This window comes from Oncorhynchus gorbuscha, unplaced genomic scaffold, assembly GCF_021184085.1.
Source record: "Oncorhynchus gorbuscha isolate QuinsamMale2020 ecotype Even-year unplaced genomic scaffold, OgorEven_v1.0 Un_scaffold_3080, whole genome shotgun sequence".
NCBI classification, from domain to species: domain Eukaryota; kingdom Metazoa; phylum Chordata; class Actinopteri; order Salmoniformes; family Salmonidae; genus Oncorhynchus; species Oncorhynchus gorbuscha.
The window spans coordinates 5,655-31,442 of record NW_025747423.1 but is presented as its reverse complement, the minus strand read 5'-3'; the positions used below and the strand labels follow the sequence as shown (position 1 = coordinate 31,442).

General features: G+C 47.5%; 1 protein-coding gene across 6 annotated transcripts; it reads right to left on the bottom strand.

The window, feature by feature from the left end:
• Positions 1-119: 119 nt before the first annotated feature.
• LOC124027300 (paralemmin-3-like) lies at positions 120-25,788 on the bottom strand. Of its 6 annotated transcripts, none has more exons than XM_046339762.1 (9): positions 25,566-25,788; positions 20,504-20,555; positions 19,506-19,586; positions 15,066-15,181; positions 11,051-11,123; positions 5,715-5,745; positions 5,359-5,415; positions 1,395-4,046; positions 120-1,354 (listed from the first exon to the last, which is right to left on the bottom strand). In XM_046339762.1, exons 2-8 carry the CDS (start codon positions 20,546-20,548, stop codon positions 2,821-2,823), a joined length of 1,629 nt encoding a protein of 542 aa, XP_046195718.1. In that variant the 5' UTR covers positions 20,549-20,555; positions 25,566-25,788; the 3' UTR covers positions 120-1,354; positions 1,395-2,820. The 6 variants fall into 6 exon arrangements, with proteins under 6 accessions (XP_046195718.1, XP_046195714.1, XP_046195717.1 ...); XM_046339758.1 differs by lacking the exon at positions 25,566-25,788 and having other exon boundaries at positions 120-744; positions 792-1,354; XM_046339761.1 differs by lacking the exon at positions 25,566-25,788 and having other exon boundaries at positions 120-744; positions 839-1,354.

Below are 25,788 nucleotides of genomic sequence, written 5' to 3'. Positions count from 1 at the left end.
GGACTCTTCCCGTCAAAGGTTACTCCATAATCTGTGTGTTTTAGCTTAGAATGGAGCAACATGGTAGTTTTTCATTGTCCAATGTTGACAAATGGTGAGACAGGAGACAGGACATCAAATAATATTTCACAAGTGTCAGTTTAATCACTAAACCATTATTGAATAGTTCAAAAGTATCCCGTTGAAAGAAAGATATACATAAACCCCCACTCCCACTTGATTTCATGGTGGCTATATACATGTCAGAGCACTGTTTTTATTCTATGGAAAATACACTGAGAAAATAAAATGCATAGAATTTAGATATAAAAACATACTTTCCCTTTAACAATTGATAATGGACCAAAATAAGATTAAAACATGTTGACTCCAATGCTTCCCACAGTTGTGTCAAGTTGGTTGGCTGTCCTTTGAGTGGGGCTCCTTTCTTAATCCACACAGAAAGCTGTGGCAGTTCTTAACACTGAAACCGGTGCGCCTGACACCTGTTACCAAACCCTGTTCAAAGGCATTTCAATATGTTGCTTGCCCATTGACCCTCAATGGCACACAATCCATGTGCAAGTGAATTTAACAAGTGGCATCAATAAGGGATCATAGCTTTCACCTGGTCAGTCTGTCATGGAAAGAGCAGGTGTTCCTAATGTTTTGTACACTCAGTGACCTACTTTCAACCAGAGACCATAGACCCTGGTCAACAGTAGAGCACTTTGTTAGGACTAGGGTTTCATTTGTGACACATACCTACTGTACTGGTCATGATTCAACCCTCAGGCCTTTCTGACACATACCTACTGTACTGGTCATGATTCAACCCTCAGGCCTTTCTGACACATACCTACTGTACTGGTCATGATTCAACCCTCAGGCCTTTCTGACACATACCTACTGTACTGGTCATGATTCAACCCTCAGGCCTTTCTGACACATACCTACTATACTGGTCATGATTCAACCCACAGGCCTTTCTGACACATACCTACTGTACTGGTCATGATTCAACCCTCAGGCCTTTCTGACACATACCTACTGTACTGGTCATGATTCAACCTCAGGCCTTTCTGACACATACCTACTGTACTGGTCATGATTCAACCCTCAGGCCTTTCTGACACATACCTACTGTACTGGTCATGATTCAACCCACAGGCCTTTCTGACACATACCTACTGTACTGGTCATGATTCAACCCACAGGCCTTTCTGACACATACCTACTGTACTGGTCATGATTCAACACTCAGGCCTTTCTGACACATACCTACTGTACTGGTCATGATTCAACCCTCAGGCCTTTCTGACACATACCTACTGTACTGGTCATGATTCAACCCTCAGGCCTTTCTGACACATACCTACTGTACTGGTCATGATTTCAGGCCTTTCTGAACATACCTACTATACTGGTCATGATTCAACCCACAGGCCTTTCTGACACATACCTACTATACTGGTCATGATTCAACCCACAGGCCTTTCTGACACATACCTACTGTACTGGTCATGATTCAACCCTCAGGCCTTTCTGACACATACCTACTGTACTGGTCATGATTCAACCCTCAGGCCTTTCTGACACATACCTACTGTACTGGTCATGATTCAACCCTCAGGCCTTTCTGACACATACCTACTGTACTGGTCATGATTCAACCCACAGGCCTTTCTGACACATACCTACTGTACTGGTCATGATTCAACCCACAGGCCTTTCTGACACATACCTACTGTACTGGTCATGATTCAACACTCAGGCCTTTCTGACACATACCTACTGTACTGGTCATGATTCAACCCACAGGCCTTTCTGACACATACCTACTGTACTGGTCATGATTCAACCCTCAGGCCTTTCTGACACATACCTACTGTACTGGTCATGATTCAACCCACAGGCCTTTCTGACACATACCTACTGTACTGGTCATGATTCAACCCTCAGGCCTTTCTGACACATACCTACTGTACTGGTCATGATTCAATCCTCAGGCCTTGCATTGGACAAAATAAGATAAGGGCCTTCGATAAGCATTTCCCTTGTAAAATAATTAACTAAAAACACACATAAGCGCCCCCCCCAAACAGAACTCTTATCACAGGCTGCACAGTTCAGTTTAAAGCAGGTTCTGTGTGAATAGTAGGAAGGATACACAGATATAGCATAATGGATCAAGACTGGTCTTTCATTCTCAGTACCAGCCAACAGTAACACAGCCAAGGCTAACAGGGTTGTGTTCATTAGAAAGAAATACTGAGTTCATCAGGGTTGTGTTCATCAGTGTTGTGTTCATCAGGGTTGTGTTCATCAGTGTTGTGTTCATCAGTGTTGTGTTCATCAGTGTTGTGTTCATCAGTGTTGTGTTCATCAGGGTTGTGTTCATCAGGGTTGTGTTCATCAGGGTTGTGTTCATCAGTGTTGTGTTCATCAGGGTTGTGTTCATCAGTGTTGTGTTCATCAGTGTTGTGTTCATCAGTGTTGTGTTCATCAGGGTTGTGTTCATCAGGGTTGTGTTCATCAAAATAAAATAAAACCGACTCGAACAGGGAGGGCCTACCTGGACCTGGTCCAATAAGAAAAACAATGGTTTTGAATTTTCATTTCAAAACATTTCGCCCTACTGAACAAAACCCAGGTTCCTCTGGATGGGTAACTGAGCTATACCCTTAGGGAAGGAGATCCACAAGGCACTTCAGTAATAACACCATCTTACCACCCCCCATCATTCACAGTGTTAGAGGCAGACTCAAGTCCCTCTTGTAGTATTAGACAGAGAAAGCATTGGAGAATTTGGTAGAGATAGAGAGCGAATGAAATGATTGATCACATGACAGAGCAGCACTGGCAGGTCTTGCGTTTGGGAGCCACATCGACCCCTCCCTCCGCCTCTCCCCTGGTAGCGGTCAGTGTCTCTGGGGCGGCTGGAGCCTGCTCCCCCAAGGCCAGGGTCTGGGCCTTGGATGGGAACAGCAGGGGCTCCTGCTCTGGCTCAGTCCGGGGCTCCACTAGGGACACCTCCAGGAACTGGCCCCCAGGGAGGATGGCTGATTCTGGGGCCACCGAGGCCTCCTCTTCCCCCTCGACTTCCACTTCAGTCTTCACTTCCACATCGCCCTCTGCCGGCTCGCCTGCAGCCTCTCCCTCTGCGTCGGGCCTGGGGGTGAGTAAGGTCTCAGAGTAGACGGGAACGGCAGCCACAATGCCATCTGGGGCCTGCAAGTCAGACAAAGGAGCTTCCTCTACTGGCTGTGCCTCTTCTTCTCCACCACTGTTTCCCACACCCTCCATCTGTCCTCCTAAATCTCCTATTACTGTGTCCATCTGTCCTTCTCCTAAATCTCTAGTTACTATGTCCATCTGTCCTTCTCCTAAATCTCCTATTACTGTGTCCATCTGTCCTTCTCCTAAATCTCTAGTTACTATGTCCCTCTGTCCTTCTCCTAAATCTCCTATTACTATGTCCATCTGTCCTTCTCCTAAATCTCCAGTTACTGTGTCCATCTGTCCTTCTCCTAAATCTCCTATTACTGTGTCCATCTGTCCTTCTCCTAAACCTCCAGTTACTATGTCCATCTGTCCTTCTCCTAAACCTCCAGTTACTGTGTCTGCCTCTGTCTCAGTCTCTTTTGCTACTTCTGAGGACTCTTCAGGAGTTGTCTCTGGTTTCGCCTTCTCAATTCCTCCTTCCTCAGGAGATTCTGACCTCTGATTGGACGCGGCCGAGTCTACTTCCTGTTCCTGACCCATAGAGGAAAGATCATTTGCCAGCTCGTCTCCCTCGTCATTGATAATCACTCGCTCCGCTCGCATCATGATCAGTCCTCCTTCCTCGATTACCGGAGCCTCGCCTGGCTCCGCCTCCGTGAACCCCAGGAACGTCATGGTTATGGCACCATCTTCAGGGACGACTGTCACTGGACCGTTGGTCCCGTTGTGCAGTCCGCCCTCCTCTGATGCATTGTGGGTAGCAGCTTGCCCCTCCCCCTCTCCTCTCCCATTGGTGAGGATCTCAGTTCGTTCCAATAGTGCTGCCTCAACTGTTCCTAAAACTGTGACAAGACAGACAGATCATAGTTAGGAAATGTTTCACTCATTTTCCCAGTCTTCTATCAGCAAGACCCTTGGCAAGGATGCACATGAATCTTACAAAGCTCTGGAAAGTCCAGCTAGAATAGTGAGCACGGAAGAAGCAGGAGAGTGGAACATTTGTAGAAACTTGGAGAAAGTTATGGAGAGTAAAGGAGAAAGACAAGAAAAGAGGCCGGCCAATGGGACGAGTGATATTAGAAATCTAAAAGAAGTGAAGAGAGAGCAGCTTCCAGAATCAACGCTGTTCTGGACTCATGACAGAAGGTCCTAATGATAGGAGTGACATTTCAGCACCAAGCCTAAGGCATGTTGCCCGTCCCTGTGACCCTGAATCCAACCAACCAGATCATTTCCACTGACTTGGCTTGTGTTGTGTGCTCTTTGCCCCATAGAAATAGAATTACTAGACCCATCATGGTGCAGCCAAACAGCAGTGGTCTAAAGGAATTTTCACGTTCTAGAAATTATATTTCTATGCTTTCCCCTGATAACTTCACACATGAGATTCTTCATCAGCATCAATTTATATGTATTCCATCTCATTCAAATGCATAGATACTGTATGCATGTATGAACTTCCACTGACGAATTAATACAACGTATTGCCTTTGTAATACAAATACCATCAAAAGGCCAGTACAGTCTGTAGTGTCTTCTGGGACTACAACCCATTTCAATTGATTCAGAGTGAAGGATGAAGAGTGAAGGATGAAGAGTGAAGGATGAAGGATGAAGATGTGAAGGATGAAGAGTGAAGGATGAAGGATGAAGAGTGAAGGATGAAGGATGAAGAGTGAAGGATGAAGAGTGAAGGATGAAGGATGAAGAGTGAAGGATGAAGAGTGAAGGATGAAGGATGAAGAGTGAAGGATGAAGAGTGAAGGATGAAGAGTGAAGGATGAAGAGTGAAGGATGAAGGATGAAGAGTGAAGGATGAAGATGTGAAGGATGAAGAGTGAAGGATGAAGGATGAAGATGTGAAGGATGAAGAGTGAAGGATGAAGAGTGAAGGATGAAGAGTGAAGATGTGAAGGATGAAGAGTGAAGGATGAAGATGTGAAGGATGAAGGATGAAGATGTGAAGGATGAAGAGTGAAGGATGAAGATGTGAAGGATGAAGATGTGAAGGATGAAGAGTGAAGGATGAAGATGTGAAGGATGAAGAGTGAAGGATGAAGAGTGAAGGATGAAGAGTGAAGGATGAAGATGTGAAGGATGAAGATGTGAAGGATGAAGATGTGAAGGATGAAGATAACATTGTTAACCCCTTACCGGATTCAGCCTCTACTTCTTCCTGTCCATTCTCCAAGATAACTGCTTGGTCTGCTTCTGTGGGAATATATGGAAATAAGACTCTTTTTAAATCAGTGTTTATTAAGCCCAACATTCAACTGTCCCGATTCTGTTCAAATCTATTGGGTTATTTACGATGTCTTTTTACCACACATCACATTCATTACCAACTCAAACAGAAACAAAGATGTATTATTTTATCTTTCAACAATTCAATTGATTGGGTCAAGTAATATCAAGCTAGTGGAGCAACGACTGCTACCAGCGGTTGCCCACAGTAACCGGTGATGACAGCTAGACAGTCGCTCATTCATTCAGAGACGGGTGACACCTACCTGCTGTAGCCTCCACCACCACCGCTGCATTCTATTGGAGGAGACAGACAGGGGCGGGGTTAGACACTCCAACCACATACCATTCTTTTATTATTTTCAGTCTCAAGTTGTAACCGTGACCCTAGATGAGGAATGCCATTATAAAAGGGGAGATGAGCAATGTCATTCACGCATTTTCAACCCACAAGAGGGAGCTAATGAGACTTTAGGGCCCAGCATCCACCAGCGACTACTCAATACTAAATATACCTACTTTAAAAAAGTAGACTCAGTGAAATGACGTTGCCACAAGCAGCGCCGCAGATTTTGAGATGAGTGAGATGCAAAGACTTCCCTCTCACACAAAAGCTCAGTGTTGAGGGTAGCCCCATCTCTGCCATGCCACAAAAACCCCCACTATCATACGAGTCAACCTTCACCGGTCTGCTCCTTGGCTACGAGACTAAACGACACGCTCGGCGTGCGATTCCCGTCTCTACAACCTCTAAAATCAAAGGTTAGGAGAAGAAATACAAACATAAGAACAAAAGACTTGAAGAGGAGGAGAATTCTTTGTTGTAAAATACAAGGTCATTCTGAGGTAAACAGTCACAGTTGCCTTGAGGTGGAGCGATCACACGTCTAAGTGGTACATTGTTGATGCAAGGAGGGCTTGGTCTTGGTAAAGCTCCTGCCTCTGAACGAGAGGTGCTACATCAAAGCTGCATGGTACATTGTTGATGCAAGGAGGGCTTGGTCTTGGTAAAGCTCCTGCCTCTGAACGAGAGGTGCTACATCAAAGCTGCATGGTACATTGTTGATGCAAGGAGGGCTTGGTCTTGGAAAAGCTCCTGCCTCTGAACGAGAGGTGCTACATCAAAGCTGCATGGTACATTATTGATGCAAGGAGGGCTTGGTCTTGGAAAAGCTCCTGCCTCTGAACGAGAGGTGCTACATCAAAGCTGCATGGTACATTGTTGATGCAAGGAGGGCTTGGTCTTGGAAAAGCTCCTGCCTCTGAACGAGAGGTGCTACATCAAAGCTGCATGGTACATTGTTGATGCAAGGAGGGCTTGGTCTTGGTAAAGCTCCTGCCTCTGAACGAGAGGTGCTACATCAAAGCTGCATGGTACATTGTTGATGCAAGGAGGGCTTGGTCTTGGTAAAGCTCCTGCCTCTGAACGAGAGGTGCTACATCAAAGCTGCATGGTACATTGTTGATGCAAGGAGGGCTTGGTCTTGGTAAAGCTCCTGCCTCTGAACGAGAGGTGCTACATCAAAGCTGCATGGTACATTGTTGATGCAAGGAGGGCTTGGTCTTGGAAAAGCTCCTGCCTCTGAACGAGAGGTGCTACATCAAAGCTGCATGGTACATTGTTGATGCAAGGAGGGCTTGGTCTTGGTAAAGCTCCTGCCTCTGAACGAGAGGTGCTACATCAAAGCTGCATGGTACATTGTTGATGCAAGGAGGGCTTGGTCTTGGTAAAGCTCCTGCCTCTGAACGAGAGGTGCTACATCAAAGCTGCATGGTACATTGTTGATGCAAGGAGGGCTTGGTCTTGGTAAAGCTCCTGCCTCTGAACGAGAGGTGCTACATCAAAGCTGCATGGTACATTGTTGATGCAAGGAGGGCTTGGTCTTGGTAAAGCTCCTGCCTCTGAACGAGAGGTGCTACATCAAAGCTGCATGGTACATTGTTGATGCAAGGAGGGCTTGGTCTTGGTAAAGCTCCTGCCTCTGAACGAGAGGTGCTACATCAAAGCTGCATGGTACATTGTTGATGCAAGGAGGGCTTGGTCTTGGTAAAGCTCCTGCCTCTGAACGAGAGGTGCTACATCAAAGCTGCATGGTACATTGTTGATGCAAGGAGGGCTTGGTCTTGGAAAAGCTCCTGCCTCTGAACGAGAGGTGCTACATCAAAGCTGCATGGTACATTATTGATGCAAGGAGGGCTTGGTCTTGGAAAAGCTCCTGCCTCTGAACGAGAGGTGCTACATCAAAGCTGCATGGTACATTGTTGATGCAAGGAGGGCTTGGTCTTGGAAAAGCTCCTGCCTCTGAACGAGAGGTGCTACATCAAAGCTGCATGGTACATTGTTGATGCAAGGAGGGCTTGGTCTTGGTAAAGCTCCTGCCTCTGAACGAGAGGTGCTACATCAAAGCTGCATGGTACATTGTTGATGCAAGGAGGGCTTGGTCTTGGTAAAGCTCCTGCCTCTGAACGAGAGGTGCTACATCAAAGCTGCATGGTACATTGTTGATGCAAGGAGGGCTTGGTCTTGGTAAAGCTCCTGCCTCTGAACGAGAGGTGCTACATCAAAGCTGCATGGTACATTGTTGATGCAAGGAGGGCTTGGTCTTGGAAAAGCTCCTGCCTCTGAACGAGAGGTGCTACATCAAAGCTGCATGGTACATTGTTGATGCAAGGAGGGCTTGGTCTTGGTAAAGCTCCTGCCTCTGAACGAGAGGTGCTACATCAAAGCTGCATGGTACATTGTTGATGCAAGGAGGGCTTGGTCTTGGTAAAGCTCCTGCCTCTGAACGAGAGGTGCTACATCAAAGCTGCATGGTACATTGTTGATGCAAGGAGGGCTTGGTCTTGGTAAAGCTCCTGCCTCTGAACGAGAGGTGCTACATCAAAGCTGCATGGTACATTGTTGATGCAAGGAGGGCTTGGTCTTGGTAAAGCTCCTGCCTCTGAACGAGAGGTGCTACATCAAAGCTGCATGGTACATTGTTGATGCAAGGAGGGCTTGGTCTTGGTAAAGCTCCTGCCTCTGAACGAGAGGTGCTACATCAAAGCTGCATGGTACATTGTTGATGCAAGGAGGGCTTGGTCTTGGTAAAGCTCCTGCCTCTGAACGAGAGGTGCTACATCAAAGCTGCATGGTACATTGTTGATGCAAGGAGGGCTTGGTCTTGGAAAAGCTCCTGCCTCTGAACGAGAGGTGCTACATCAAAGCTGCATGGTACATTGTTGATGCAAGGAGGGCTTGGTCTTGGAAAAGCTCCTGCCTCTGAACGAGAGGTGCTACATCAAAGCTGCATGGTACATTGTTGATGCAAGGAGGGCTTGGTCTTGGAAAAGCTCCTGCCTCTGAACGAGAGGTGCTACATCAAAGCTGCATGGTACATTGTTGATGCAAGGAGGGCTTAGTCTTGGTAAAGCTCCTGCCTCTGAACGAGAGGTGCTACATCAAAGCTGCATGGTACATTGTTGATGCAAGGAGGGCTTGGTCTTGGTAAAGCTCCTGCCTCTGAACGAGAGGTGCTACATCAAAGCTGCATGGTACATTGTTGATGCAAGGAGGGCTTGGTCTTGGTAAAGCTCCTGCCTCTGAACGAGAGGTGCTACATCAAAGCTGCATGGTACATTGTTGATGCAAGGAGGGCTTGGTCTTGGAAAAGCTCCTGCCTCTGAACGAGAGGTGCTACATCAAAGCTGCATGGTACATTGTTGATGCAAGGAGGGCTTGGTCTTGGTAAAGCTCCTGCCTCTGAACGAGAGGTGCTACATCAAAGCTGCATGGTACATTGTTGATGCAAGGAGGGCTTGGTCTTGGTAAAGCTCCTGCCTCTGAACGAGAGGTGCTACATCAAAGCTGCATGGTACATTGTTGATGCAAGGAGGGCTTGGTCTTGGTAAAGCTCCTGCCTCTGAACGAGAGGTGCTACATCAAAGCTGCATGGTACATTGTTGATGCAAGGAGGGCTTGGTCTTGGTAAAGCTCCTGCCTCTGAACGAGAGGTGCTACATCAAAGCTGCATGGTACATTGTTGATGCAAGGAGGGCTTGGTCTTGGTAAAGCTCCTGCCTCTGAACGAGAGGTGCTACATCAAAGCTGCATGGTACATTGTTGATGCAAGGAGGGCTTGGTCTTGGTAAAGCTCCTGCCTCTGAACGAGAGGTGCTACATCAAAGCTGCATGGTACATTGTTGATGCAAGGAGGGCTTGGTCTTGGTAAAGCTCCTGCCTCTGAACGAGAGGTGCTACATAAAAGCTGCATGGTACATTGTTGATGCAAGGAGGGCTTGGTCTTGGTAAAGCTCCTGCCTCTGAACGAGAGGTGCTACATCAAAGCTGCATGGTACATTGTTGATGCAAGGAGGGCTTGGTCTTGGTAAAGCTCCTGCCTCTGAACGAGAGGTGCTACATCAAAGCTGCATGGTACATTGTTGATGCAAGGAGGGCTTGGTCTTGGTAAAGCTCCTGCCTCTGAACGAGAGGTGCTACATCAAAGCTGCATGGTACATTGTTGATGCAAGGAGGGCTTGGTCTTGGTAAAGCTCCTGCCTCTGAACGAGAGGTGCTACATCAAAGCTGCATGGTACATTGTTGATGCAAGGAGGGCTTGGTCTTGGTAAAGCTCCTGCCTCTGAACGAGAGGTGCTACATCAAAGCTGCATGGTACATTGTTGATGCAAGGAGGGCTTGGTCTTGGTAAAGCTCCTGTCTCTGAACGAGAGGTGCTACATCAAAGCTGCATGGTACATTGTTGATGCAAGGAGGGCTTGGTCTTGGTAAAGCTCCTGTCTCTGAACGAGAGGTGCTACATCAAAGCTGCATGGTACATTGTTGATGCAAGGAGGGCTTGGTCTTGGTAAAGCTCCTGCCTCTGAACGAGAGGTGCTACATCAAAGCTGCATGGTACATTGTTGATGCAAGGAGGGCTTGGTCTTGGTAAAGCTCCTGCCTCTGAACGAGAGGTGCTACATCAAAGCTGCATGGTACATTGTTGATGCAAGGAGGGCTTGGTCTTGGTAAAGCTCCTGCCTCTGAACGAGAGGTGCTACATCAAAGCTGCATGGTACATTGTTGATGCAAGGAGGGCTTGGTCTTGGTAAAGCTCCTGCCTCTGAACGAGAGGTGCTACATCAAAGCTGCATGGTACATTGTTGATGCAAGGAGGGCTTGGTCTTGGTAAAGCTCCTGCCTCTGAACGAGAGGTGCTACATCAAAGCTGCATGGACGTATTATTATGGGATGTATTATTCCTCTGAAAGGAGCCTCGTCGGTCAGGACTGGTGGGAAGAACGGACGTAATGATCGGGGCTACTTGTTCTAGCATGTATTCTAGCTAGCCCATTCAATTGGTCTGCGTGCATCAGTGAGTGTTTGTGTGCGTTACTCACAGCTTGGCCATCCTAATTCTCTCTGTGTCTGTAGGTGTGTGTAGGTGCGCACATTTTAGTGCCAGATGTCCTCACAAGAGTAGTAAACCAAGTGAGGCCAGTCCTGACTTGTAAAAAAATATATTTTAGGATTAGAATTAGAGTTTAGGGGGGAAATGTGAATCAATTGTTGGTCCCCAAAAGGTCTTCACAAGTATAGTAAGACGGTTTGTGTGTCACTCACAGCTCGGCCATCTTCCATCTGCTGCTCCAGTTTCTCCTCCTCCTCCGTTAACCGTTGACTCTCTGTCTGCAACCTGACACACACACAGACACACAGTTCTTTAGCGTTCAGTTCCAACCTCAGCCAGAACAAACCATTCACTTTTAACCTCACATTGATAAAAAGGTAGTGCTATAAGAAACTTACAATACATGTAAATACACTACGAGGTACAGAGACTATAACCCCTACGAGGTATAGAGACTATAACCCCTACGAGGTACAGAGACTATAACCCCTACGAGGTACAGAGACTATAACCCCTACGAGGTGCAGAGACTATAACCCCTACGAGGTGCAGAGACTACAACCCCTACGAGGTGCAGAGACTATAACCCCTACGAGGTGCAGAGACTATAACCCCTACGAGGTGCAGAGACTATAACCCCTACGAGGTGCAGAGACTATAACCCCTACGAGGTATAGAGACTATAACCCCTACGAGGTACAGAGACTATAACCCCTACGAGGTATAGAGACTATAACCCCTACGAGGTATAGAGACTATAACCCCTACGAGGTACAGAGACTATAACCCCTACGAGGTACAGAGACTATAACCCCTACGAGGTGTAGAGACTATAACCCCTACGAGGTACAGAGACTATAACCCCTACGAGGTACAGAGACTATAACCCCTACGAGGTACAGAGACTATAACCCCTACGAGGTGCAGAGACTACGACCCCTACGAGGTACAGAGACTACGACCCCTACGAGGTACAGAGACTACGACCCCTACGAGGTACAGAGACTACGACCCCTACGAGGTACAGAGACTACGACCCCTACGAGGTACAGAGACTATAACCCCTACGAGGTACAGAGACTATAACCCCTACGATGTACAGAGACTATAACCCCTACGAGGTGCAGAGACTATAACCCCTACGAGGTGCAGAGACTACGACCCCTACGAGGTACAGAGACTATAACCCCTACGAGGTACAGAGACTATAACCCCTACGAGGTGCAGAGACTACGACCCCTACGAGGTGCTGAGACTACGACCCCTACGAGGTGCTGAGACTACGACCCCTACGCCGTGCAGAGACTACGAGCCCTACGAGATGCACAGACTACGAGCCCTACGAGGTGCAGAGACTACAACCACTACGAGCTGCAGAGACTACGACCCCTACGAGGTGCAGAGACTACGACCCCTACGAGGTGTAGAGACTATAACCCCTACGAGGTGTAGAGACTATAACCATTACGTCGTGCAGAGACTACGAGCCCTACGAGGTGCAGAGGCTACGACCCCTACAAGGTGCTGAGACTACGACCCCTACGCCGTGCAGAGACTACGAGCCCTACGAGATGCACAGACTACGAGCCCTACGAGGTGCAGAGACTACAACCACTACGAGGTGTAGAGACTACGACCCCTACGAGGTGCAGAGACTACGACCCCTACGAGGTGCTGAGACTACGACCCCTACGCCGTGCAGAGACTACGAGCCCTACGAGATGCACAGACTACGAGCCCTACGAGGTGCAGAGACTACAACCACTACGAGGTGTAGAGACTACGACCCCTACGAGGTGCAGAGACTATGACCCCTACGAGGTGTAGAGACTATAACCATTACGAGGTGTAGAGACTATAACCATTACGAGGTACAGAGACTATAACCCCTACAAGGTGCAGAGACTATAACCCCTACGAGGTATAGAGACTATAACCCCTACGAGGTGTAGAGACTATAACCACTACGAGGTGTAGAAACTATAACCCCTACGAGGTACAGAGACTATAACCCCTACGAGGTACAGAGACTATAACCCCTACGAGGTATAGAGACTATAACCACTACGAGGTGTAGAGACTATAATCCCTACGAGGTGCAGAGACTATAACCCCTACGAGGTGTAGAGACTATAACCACTACGAGGTGTAGAGACTATAACCCCTACGAGGTGCAGAGACTATAACCCCTACGAGGTGCAGAGACTACGACCCCTACGAGGTACAGAGACTATAACCCCTACGAGGTACAGAGACTATAACCCCTACGAGGTGCAGAGACTACGACCCCTACGAGGTGCTGAGACTACGACCCCTACGAGGTGCTGAGACTACGACCCCTACGCCGTGCAGAGACTACGAGCCCTACGAGATGCACAGACTACGAGCCCTATGAGGTGTAGAGACTATAACCCCTACGAGGTGTAGAGACTATAACCCCTACGAGGTGCAGAGACTATAACCCCTACGAGGTGTAGAGACTATAACCCCTACGAGGTGTAGAGGCTATAACCACTACGAGGTGTAGAGACTATAATCCCTACGAGGTGCAGAGACTATAACCCCTACGAGGTGTAGAGACTATAACCCCTACGAGGTGCAGAGACTATAACCCCTACGAGGTGCAGAGACTACGACCCCTACGAGGTACAGAGACTATAACCCCTACGAGGCACAGAGACTATAACCCCTACGAGGTGCAGAGACTACGACCCCTACGAGGTGCTGAGACTACGACCCCTACGAGGTGCTGAGACTACGACCCCTACGCCGTGCAGAGACTACGAGCCCTACGAGATGCACAGACTACGAGCCCTACGAGGTGTAGAGACTATAACCCCTACGAGGTGTAGAGACTATAACCCCTACGAGGTGCAGAGACTATAACCCCTACGAGGTGTAGAGACTATAACCCCTACGAGGTGTAGAGGCTATAACCACTACGAGGTGTAGAGACTATAATCCCTACGAGGTGCAGAGACTATAACCCCTACGAGGTGTAGAGACTATAACCACTAAAGTCAGAGATGGGTGTATAATCTGAAGCTGGGATCTAACAAACAGCCACAACCCTAGACAGACAACATGGAGAGTAAAGAATGTCTTAGAGAATAAGAGTCTTCATACAGCTACGGTGTAGACTATGAGGTGAGGCTGGCCTCCAACAAACACACTGCACGTACAGCACAACACATATAAGAGTTGAGAGTATAGAAAGCCCTAGAAAGAAAGTGTGGTGAGTATGGTATCTATGGTGTGAACCAAGCATCGAGAGTATCTAATAAGTATCTAGCCCTATACAGGTAACGTAGTGAGTATACATGTAGCCCTATACAGGTAATGTAGTTAGTATACAGGTAGCCCTATACAGGTAATGTAGTGAGTATACAGGTAGCCCTATACAGGTAATGTAGTGAGTATACAGGTAGCCCTATACAGGTAACGTAGTGAGTATACAGGTAGCCCTATACAGGTAATGTAGTGAGTATACATGTAGCCCTATACAGGTAACGTAGTGAGTATACAGATAGCCCTATACAGGTAATGTAGTGAGTATACAGGTAGCCCTATACAGGTAATGTAGTGAGTATACAGGTAGCCCTATACAGGTAATGTAGTGAGTATACAGGTAGCCCTATACAGGTAATGTAGTGAGTATACAGGTAGCCCTATACAGGTAATGTAGTGAGTATACAGGTAGCCCTATACAGGTAATGTAGTGAGTATACAGGTAGCCCTATACAGGCAATGTAGTGAGTATACAGGTAGCCCTATACAGGTAACGTAGTGAGTATACAGGTAGCCCTATACAGGTAACGTAGTGAGTATACAGGTAGCCCTATACAGGTAACGTAGTGAGCATACAGGTAGCCCTATACAGGTAATGTAGTGAGTATACAGGTAGCCCTATACAGGTAATGTAGTTAGTATACATGTAGCCCTATACAGGTAATGTAGTTAGTATACATGTAGCCCTATACAGGTAATGTGGTGAGTATACAGGTAGCCCTATACAGGTAATGTAGTGAGTATACAGGTAGCCCTATACAGGTAATGTAGTGAGTATACAGGTAGCCCTATACAGGTAATGTAGTGAGTATACAGGTAGCTCTATACAGGTAATGTGGTGAGTATACATGTAGCCCTATACAGGTAATGTGGTGAGTATACATGTAGCCCTATACAGCTAATGTAGTGAGAATGGGGTATATAATAGGAGATTCCTACTTGTCTATGTGTTGCTCCATCTCCTGGGCCTGGGAGCCCCACAGCGGGGAACGAGGCTCTGAGGATGTGGGGGAAGAGGGGCCGTCCATCAGCCACTGGTCTCTAAGAGACTTCCTCTGGATGGAGAAAGAAAGCGCGAGAGAGGGAGGGAGGACACAGGGAGAGAGAGAGGGAGGACACAAGGAGAGAGGACACAGGAAGAGAGGGAGGACACAAGAAGAGAGGACACAGGAAGAGAGGGAGGACACAGGAAGAGAGGGAGGACACAAGAAGAGAGGGAGGACACAAGAAGAGAGGGAGGACACAAGAAGAGAGGGAGGACACAAGAAGAGAGGGAGGACACAAGAAGAGAGGGAGGACACAAGAAGAGAGGACACAGGAAGAGAGGGAGGACACAAGAAGAGAGGGAGGACACAAGAAGAGAGGGAGGACACAAGAAGAGAGGACACAGGAAGAGAGGGAGGACACAAGAAGAGAGGGAGGACACAAGAAGAGAGGACACAGGAAGAGAGGGAGGACACAAGAAGAGAGGGAGGACACAAGAAGAGAGGACACAGGAAGAGAGGGAGGACACAGGAAGAGAGGGAGGACACAAGAAGAGAGGGAGGACACAAGAAGAGAGGACACAGGAAGAGAGGGAGGACACAGGAAGAGAGGGAGGACACAGGAAGAGAGGACACAGGAAGAGAGGGAGGACACAGGGAGAGGGGGAGGGGGGACACAAGGAGAGAAAGAGAAGCATGTGAGTCAACATTGTCAACTTCATAGGCATCATCCAAATCATGCACTCCTACTCAGACACAACATGAGCTTAATGCAACATGGCATTGTCTTTAAATCTGACAGGTTTGTCTTCATTCTCACACACTATTGTTATGTTGTCAGCCGGTGGCTGTGACCTTTAAACCTCCCCATCCAATCAGCTTAGGTCACATCTCTCTAACAGGTGTCCCATCGCTTTAACACTCCAATAAAGCCCTCAACAGGTGTCCCATTCATTTAACACTCCAATAAAGCCCTCAACAGGTGTCCCATCCCTTTAACACTCCAATAAAGCCCCCAACAGGTGTCCCATTCATTTAACACTTCAATAAAGCCCTCAACAGGTGTCCCATCCCTTTAACACTCCAATAAAGCCCTCAACAGGTGTCCCATCCCTTTAACACTCCAATAAAGCCCTCAACGGGTGTCCCATCCTTTTAACACTCCAATAAAGCCCTCAACAGGTGTTCCATCCCATATCCCATACATTCATACAGGAACACACTCCTTTCTGCCCCAAGTGTGCACTTGCTCACCTCACCTTATCGATGTAAGATTACTAGCCTATGCTTACACCAATCCAATGCTTTTAAATGCATGAGGGGGAGTGAATGAGTACACACTTTTGCGAGCAAGGTAACGAATTGGGACACAGGGTCTCTCCTATCCCACCACTGCCTTCCCCTCCCCCTCTCCTCTCCGCTGGCCCCCTCTCACCACCACAGCTGAAGGTGAAATGCACAGCAGAGCACTGACAGGAAGTCTGCAGAGAGCACTTCCTTCCTGTTTCTGTCGCGGCACAGGTCCTCTCAGAGTGCCAAAATGTGTGTTTGCAGAACACCTCCCTCTAACCCAACAGGACTAATATGAAGTTCAATTAAATGTATTGTATTCTCATTCTAAGAAATACCTCATCAAGAGGGCCAGAGGTTTGATTGGTGGGTAAAAACCCAGAAATTCAGATTAGTAAAAAGATGTGATGGGTCCGTACTCCAAAAGATGTCGCATAAACCTTACTACATTTAATGATAAAATAATATGTATTTTGACTGCATCAGGGATAGAGTACACAGACGTTTCAGCTTTACAGTGTGTAGGTACTGAAGACAAAGAGTGCGGACAGCCTCGCAACTTTTTGCATAATTAAGAAATACCCATCGTCCTCCAAGAGTGGCTGAAAACAAAAACAGTCCACCTCCTTCCCCCAGAGGACTAAAATCAGATCAGGTTACATGATTATAACAATTAGAAGGCTATAGCACCTCTGTTGAACTGCGAGGCAGCAACTTTATAGGCGACTTTTACACTACCTTCAGAGTATGCCGCTTCAATGAGTCTGTTCCCTTAATAGACGACCTCTTTAAAAACGGTCCATTTAAATGCATTTCACTGAGTGGACTTTGCAGTTAGCATTGCGTGGCTTCTTCTTATTCATGTTAGGCCACTTTAATAGCCCTTTTAAAGCTGGGGGGGGGTGATAGCAGGCTGTAATTGACCTCTGAGGAAGTCTAGAGACCACTGCTGGTGACAGCCATTGAGAGGTCAATACTACCTTTACCTCTGAGGAGTACAGAGCAGGGTTTGTTCCTTCGGTAGTCGACACAGTACAGTTGCAGACAAGAGGCATTATTGTAGGCTAGAAGTTAGCCAACCAAAAATGGTGGTTTATGCAAGTTCGTTACAATTTAGCCTCATAAGGGTGGTTGGGGGAATCATTCTTGGAGGTGGATCCAGATAGCAGACTAAGGCAGACCAGTCACCTGAAACCAGTTTCTCATTGGGTGTACACAAGCACACAACAAGGATTTGAGGAATGCGCCCCAGGGCAGTGGGAACGCCAATCTGGAAGTGGTGTGAAAACAATGGAGCCGTCCAGTGCAGAGAGCAGAGCACGTAAACACACGCAAACCATTCTAGTGAAGGAAGGACAAACCTCCAAACTCTGGCAGGCCGTTTCAGGAAGGGTGTGTGTGTTCTCAAGTAGACTAGGAGTGTTGCTTGGAATGGAGTTTGGAACTGAAGTAGGCCCCTTGCTAACAAGCTGGAATGAGTCCGTAGAGTTTTGGCGGAACAACATTATGGCTACATTCTACATTTGTGGGGAAAGAAGAATGAATGCGGGGGTTCTGTCCAGTATCCACCACCATATTCACAGAGAGCCTGTGTGTCTGAGTGTCTGAGTGTCTGTGTGTCTGAGTGTCTGAGTGTCTGAGTGTCTGAGTGTCTGAGTGCCTGTGTGTCTGAGTGTCTGAGTGTCTGAGTGTCTGTGTGTCTGAGTGTCTGAGTGTCTGTGTGTCTGAGTGTCTGAGTGTCTGAGTGTCTGTGTGTCTGTGTGTCTGAGTGTCTGTGTGTCTGTGTGTCTGAGTGTCTGTGTGTCTGAGTGTCTGAGTGTCTGTGTGTCTGAGTGTCTGAGTGTCTGAGTGTCTGTGTGTCTGAGTGCCTGTGTGTCTGAGTGTCTGAGTGTCTGAGTGTCTGTGTGTCTGAGTGTCTGAGTGTCTGTGTGTCTGAGTGTCTGAGTGTCTGTGTGTCTGAGTGTCTGAGTGTCTGTGTGTCTGAGTGTCTGAGTGTCTGAGTGTCTGAGTGTCTGAGTGCCTGAGTGTCTGTGTGTCTGAGTGTCTGAGTGTCTGTGTGTCTGAGTGTCTGAGTGTCTGAGTGTCTGTGTGTCTGTGTGTCTGAGTGTCTGTGTGTCTGTGTGTCTGAGTGTCTGTGTGTCTGAGTGTCTGTGTGTCTGAGTGTCTGAGTGTCTGAGTGTCTGTGTGTCTGAGTGCCTGAGTGCCTGTGTGTCTGAGTGTCTGAGTGTCTGTGTGTCTGAGTGTCTGAGTGTCTGTGTGTCTGTGTGTCTGTGTGTCTGTGTGTCTGTGTGTCTGAGTGTCTGTGTGTCTGTGTGTATGTGTGTCTGAGTGTCTGTGTGTCTGTGTGTCTGTGTGCCTGTGTGTCTGAGTGCCTGTGTGTCTGTGTGTCTGAGTGTCTGAGTGTCTGAGTGTCTGTGTGTCTGAGTGTCTGAGTGTCTGAGTGTCTGTGTGTCTGAGTGCCTGAGTGCCTGAGTGTCTGAGTGTCTGAGTGTCTGAGTGTCTGAGTGTCTGAGTGTCTGTGTGTCTGTGTGTCTGTGTGTCTGTGTGTCTGAGTGCCTGAGTGTCTGAGTGTCTGAGTGTCTGAGTGTCTGTGTGTCTGAGTGTCTGTGTGTCTGAGTGTCTGTGTGTCTGTGGTCACTTTTCTGGCCATTTGACGTTACACTTCAGAATAAATAGTCCTACATAGTGAGAGGGGTGACTGGTCGGGGACAGTGAGAGGGGTGACGGGTCGGCGACAGTGAGATGGGTGACGGGGTCGGGGACAGTGAGAGGGGTGACGGGTCGGGGACAGTGAGAGGGGTGACGGGTCGGGGCCAGTGAGAGGGGTGACGGGTCGGGGACAGTGAGAGGGGTGACGGGTCGGGGACAGTGAGAGGGGTGACGGGTCGGGGACAGTGAGAGGGGTGACGGGTCGGGGACAGTGAGAGGGGTGACGGGCCGGGGACAGTGAGAGGTGGTGACGGGTCGGGGACAGTGAGAGGGGTGACGGGTCAGGGGACAGTGAGAGGGGTGACGGGCCGGGGACAGTGAGAGGGGTGACGGGTCAGGGGACAGTGAGAGGGTGATGGTCAGACCTTCAGAGTGTGTGTGTGTGTGTGTGTGTCACCTTGAGCTGCTGTAGCCTCAGCCGCTCCTCCTCCATCTCCCTCTTGGCCCTCTCCTGTTCCTCCTGCAGACGACGCTTCTCCTGAGAGAGAGGGGAGAGAGCGAGAGAGAGGGAGGAGAGTGTAAGAGAGAGGGAGAGAGAGAGGGGAGAAAGGGGGAGAGCAAGAGAGAGGGGGAGAGCAAGAGAGAGGGGGAGAGCAAGAGAGCAAGAGAGAGGGGGAGAGCAAGAGAGGGGAGAGCAAGAGAGAGGGGGAGAGCAAGAGAGAGGGGAGAGCAAGAGAGAGGGGAGAGCAAGAGAGAGGGGAGAGCAAGAGAGGGGAGAGCAAGAGAGAGGGGGAGAGCAAGAGAGAGGGGGAGAGCAAGAGAGAGGGGAGAGCAAGCAAGCAAGAGAGGGGGAGAGCAAGAGAGAGAGAGGATGGAGGGGTGAGGGGGCCCGAGAGAGAGAGGATGGAGGGGTGAGGGGGCCCGAGAGAGAGAGGATAGAGGGGTGAGGGGGCCCGAGAGAGAGAGGATGGAGGGGTGAGGGGGCCCGAGAGAGAGAGGATAGAGGGGTGAGGGGGCCCGAGAGAGAGAGGATGGAGGGGTGAGGGGGCCCGAGAGAGAGAGGATGGAGGGGTGAGGGGGCCCGAGAGAGAGAGGATAGAGGGGTGAGGGGGCCCGAGAGAGAGAGGTGGAGTGATAAACAAAGAGGAAGAAAATAGAAACAGAGGGAGAATAAAGAGAAAACAGAAAGAAGAGGTGAAGATGTAAAAGAAAAGAGGAGAACACCTGGTCAAACCTGTCACACAGGAACCCTCACCATAGAGAGGTGGTCACCCTGTCACTGTGTCTCCATGGAAATACTGTGGCGTTGTTTTACTGGGCTGAGGGAGGCTGCCTGGTGCGACACACTGCACTATGGGTAAATTATTCAGTAGCTACGGACAGACAGCGCAAGGAGCAGTGCTTAGTTTCCATGGGCCTGTATGTGTGGTTGTGTGTGTCAGGTGCTTGACTCACAGTGATCGCCTGCAGTCTCTGTTGGTACTTCTCTGCCTCGTCCATCTTCAATCTGTGTGACAAGAAGTTAAAGGTTATAGGTCACAGATATCATTTACCTTAGGAAGTAGTTCAAGTGCTGCTCTAGGAACAGTTTAGCCTTTAAGAGCACAATTAATACAGTTATATGGACAGGTGGGGACCTGATCCTAGATCAGCCCTGACCCAGAGATACCTGGAAGCCTTAGTTGTTTATCTGGACGTTTCTATCTAGCTTGTGTTGTTTCACATTACGTATCCCTTGTGACATGGCCTCGGGCATCACAAGGCAAGTGACTGTATAACTACATGTTTGTATCCTCACAGCTGACACACAGCGGGACAATATGACTAGCCTGACTTGGTACGTATGAACACAGCCTGGAGGATGTGCTGCACCCGCCAACCTTTATTATAGAGCCTTTGTTTCCTACAACGTAGAAACAGATCATATATGCCATTTAGCAGACGCTTTTATCCAAAGCCTGCATACATTTTACATACGGGTGGTCCCAGGAATTGAACCCACTATCCTGGCTTTTCAACCGCCATGCTCTACCAACTGATCTATAGAGGACCAGGAGATATATTTCTCCTGTGTAGAAACGACAGTGATATTTCCTACTCGCCAAGGGAATACTGGAGACTAGACCCCACGCACACAAAATGATCAAGTCCACTAGAAAAACATGACAATCACTAGTTTATACCTGCGATCTGGTGTAAAAAGCAACCCATCCCCACCTACTCTTCATTCTTCTACACACAGTTCCCATCCTCTGCTCCAAGCCTTAGAAAACTCCCTGATTACCTCCCTCAAACCCCAACCTCCCTGGTGTTTGGAGGCATTGGGGCTATGGACAGCTTATAACCAGCTTATGAGCCTCCGTAGGGACTACGCCGGGCCTCATGGGGAGCCAGGAATAGCAGTGAGGAGATAAACAAACCGTCTTTGATGAGGAGCATTGTTGAGCTCCCTACAGACCGAGTCTGATAATTAGATACAATATGATGATACGCAGCAGAGAGAGGGAGAGAGAAAGTTGGAGAAAACTTGCACAATGACTTCGTATTAGTCCAAGAGGGGTGGTGATCTCCTACATGCTTCTACGCCACATGAGGGCCAGTATGTAGACACTCCTTCCAGACCAGGTCCATACGCACTACACTGTTAACTCAATGACATTTACAAATCAAATTGTAAGTGTAGACTAACAGTGAAATGCTGACATACAGGTCCTTCCCAACAATGCAGAGATAACACAAGGAATAAATACACAATGAGTAACTAATATATATATATATATATATATATATATATATATATATATATATATATATATAGTGTCCGTTACAGTAGGTGAGAAACGTCATCTTATGGACCCACCACACTAGCTAGCGGTGGCTAACGTTTATTTGGTTGGCATGGCTTCAGTGCAAACACTCTCAGAGCCTTGGTGTGAAACACACACAGTGTGTAAAAGGATGTATATTTGCCTTGTGGGGAGGCTACATGGTTTCTGCTAGCGTAGCGTTAGCACTCGCTGTGGGAACAGGTGGTTGTATAGCAGGGGCAGTAGCGTATCTTAATCACGACGGGCCCAGGTGCCCCAAAACAATTACGGGCCCCTACCACCACCCATATTTCCCTTAAAATGTCAATGATTTTGTTGGTACGGCTGTGTGTTAATATTACTAAGCATTGTAACAGCAATGCACATTTGAAACTGTTACCAGAGAAGCCGCAATATAGAACAATATATTCAGCACAAATACAAACAAAAAAATCATTAAAATAACTTTTATCGGCAAATAATAGGCAATAGGTTTTATAATAGCCTATATTATAAAACATAAGTATATAGATCAATTTCTTGACAGAAACACAGCTAATGACCCAGGACATGTTCGCTGAAGTCGCGCACGGTGGCAAAACTGACATACCGCTATTTCAAATGATCTGCCTCCTGCAGAGGCCGATAGCAAAAACACCAGCAAATCAATCAAGAGGAGCATCCAAACAGATGTCTTAAATGGCAGAATGTCTCTTAACAGTATATGATACGCATGTGCTTACTAATTATTCATATAGCCTAGTTAAACGTATAGGCTATGATGACAATGAAATGGCTCAGTGGCCGTGCACCAAAACATGGTTTCCTAAGACAGATCGTGCATAGTCGAAGAATGACAAGCAATGTAGATTCATCTCAATAAATCTGGATTTAAATAGGCTGTCTGGGCAGCCTGCCCTGTAGAAAATAGAAGCTTACTCACTCATTTGATTGACATTCGACGGGCCTTGCGCTCAGCGAAGTCATTGACTAAGGCATTCAAATCCATGGTGCCGGCCCTGGTGATTTCAACGGACAGAACAGCCAACCCACTCAGTCTCTCCTGTCCCATGCTGCTCCTCAGGTATGATTGACTCGTTTTCATTTTGGAAAAGGAGCGCTCGGCACTGGCTACCGTTACAGGCAGAGTCATGAAAAGGAGCATCGCTGTAACTACTTCCCAAAATGTGACGGAATTGTAATGCACAATCCTGACCAGGTCTCTCAGCGTAGTGTGCTTGGCTATTTCCTTCTTACAAATAGGCCCTGAGAGAGAGTAATTGGCCAGGGAAGCTTGCTGATACATCTGTGCTGTGATGTTCAGCCAGTCAGGCCTGAGGTCTCGTAGAGCGCATCATCATCTGCGTTGGCCAGGGTCGTGGGATGGATGGATGGAGTCAAACAGACTCGACGTTGCCCGCAGACTTTTAAATCTGTTTGACAGCTGGTGGATAACGATGTCAATCTTTGCATTAAAGTTGTTGACTCTAAAACTACTCTCCCCAGAAGACAGTCGCTCGTCCTCATAAAACTGTTTCATCTCTGGCACATTTTTGACAGAGTTGTTGAGAGTCAGGTTAAGATTGTGCATTGCGCAATGCACATAAACAGCATGCGGCTCTTTATCTGATATTCTGGCCGGCACACGCCGGATAGACCCGGCTCATGTTAGCAGCTCCATCATACCCCTGCCCACGCCATTTTGAAATATCCAGCCCATTATCCTCTATGCTGCCTAGGATTTTATGTCGAGTCTCCAGAAATCCCAAAAACAACTGTGATGGTCAGATCTGTGGTGACATTATTTACATCCCTTATCAATCTCACATAGCGATGAACTTGGATTAACTGGTCTACTTTGGAAACATCCGGTCTGGTGTCCATAATAGAAAGAAAAGAAAAAATGGGTCTCCCTGAATGTCACATTTCACTCGCTCAGCGAAGATTTAAATCAGCTCATTTTGGATTTGAGGACGGGGATAGTTAACGGACCCTGAGGTAGTTAACGGATGACAGCAGTCCAATTATACTGAGAAAATTCCCACTGTTGGCTTTGCCTCAGCTTTTCACAGTGCCCTCTGAACGCCAAGTAACATGATGCAAGCGTGAAAGTTACATTAATAGGATAGGCGTCCCGCTAGCGGCACACCTCGACAACATCCGGTGGAATTGCAGAGCGCGAAATTCAAATTACATAAATATTTAACATTCTTGAAAATACAAGTGTTATACATCAAAATAAAGATGAACATCTTGTTAATCCAGGCTTTACGGCGAAAGCATACCCTGCAATTATCTGAGGACAGTGCCCCACTTACGCATACCCTGCAATTATCTGAAAAGCACTTACAAAAGCATACCCTGCAATTATCTGAGGACAGCGCCCCACTTACAAAAGCATACCCTGCAATTATCTGAGGACAGCGCCCACTTACAAAAGCATACAAAACATTTATCACAGCGCCCCACTTACAAAAAGCATACCCTGCAATTATCTGAGGACAGCGCCCCACTTACAAAAGCATACAAACATTTTCAAGCCAAAAGTCACAAAAAGTCAGAAATAGCAATAAAATTAATCACTTACCTTTGATGATCTTCATCTGGTTGCACTCACAAGAGTCCCTGTTTTGTTCGATAAAGTTCCTCTTTATGTCCCAAAAACTCAGTTTTGTTGGCATGTTTTGTTCAGTAATCCACTGGCTCAAAGGCGGTCACAACAGGCAGACGAATTCATCCTAATAGTACCGGTAAAGTTTGTCGAAACATGTCAAACAATGTTTATAATTCATCCTCGGGTTGTCTATTGTCTAAATAATCGATAATATTTCAACCGGACAATAGCGTCTTCAATTGAAAGGAAAAAGAACAAAGGGTGCGCATTTGGTCACGTGCTCAAAGGAGCTCTGGTTCATTCTGCATGCCACTTACAAAATGGTCTCATTCTTCCTAATTTTTCAGAATACAAGCCTGAAACAAATGTCTGACTGTTGACATTTAGTGGAAGTCATAGGAACTGCAATCTGGGTCCTAACCCAACAGAATGTATAGGCATTCAATTGAAAATTACACACATCCAAAATATCCCACTTCCTGGATGGATTTTCCTCAGGTTTTCGCCTGCCATATCAGTTCTGTTATACTCAGACATCATTTTAACAGTTTTGGAAACGCCAGAGTGTTTTCTATCCAAATCTACCAATTATATGCATATCCTAGCTTCTGGGCCTGAGTAAAAGGCTATTTGGGCAACTCAGTCATCCAAACTTACGAATACTGCACCCTATCCTAAAAAAGTTAACTATGCGCTGCAACACCTGTCGCCAGAAATGTGCTGCGTTACGCACGCCTTTCTCCATTTCTGCGTCAAAAGGTGCCATTGAGCTTCCACTGCTCATATACCAAACAGGCACCCATGTGAATCTGGGATGTCTCATGACATGCTATTTTGGATGTTAGATGGCACCAATCTCTCACCCCATTCACCCTCGCATCAGAGAAGAAAAGGGCACTCCAATCTCCGAACAGCCAGCAAAGATCACAATACGTGCAATCTAGCTTGGCCGAATAACATAGCCATGTAAGTGGTAATTTGATTCCAGCCTTGGTTGTAGTGGTGTAGTATGACTTGAAAAAACACCGCCTTTCGTCATCTCTTGGGAATGGGCCAGTAGGTTTACACGAGCCTAATGCAATAACATGCCATTTACCTTTTGCATCCACATTTGTTGCATAATGTCCTGTCAGTTGGATAGGTAAAAGGCCATCTGTCCCACTTCCACAGCCGCCACGATTCTAGCCTCGCCCTGCTCCTCTTCCTCCACGCCCGGGGATAGCTTGTCCGGCCTGGCTTGTGCTCAGGGTCGTATCCTCCGATATCTGACAACCTGTATCCTCCTCTGTCAAAGCTGCTTCTTCTGGCACGATGGAACA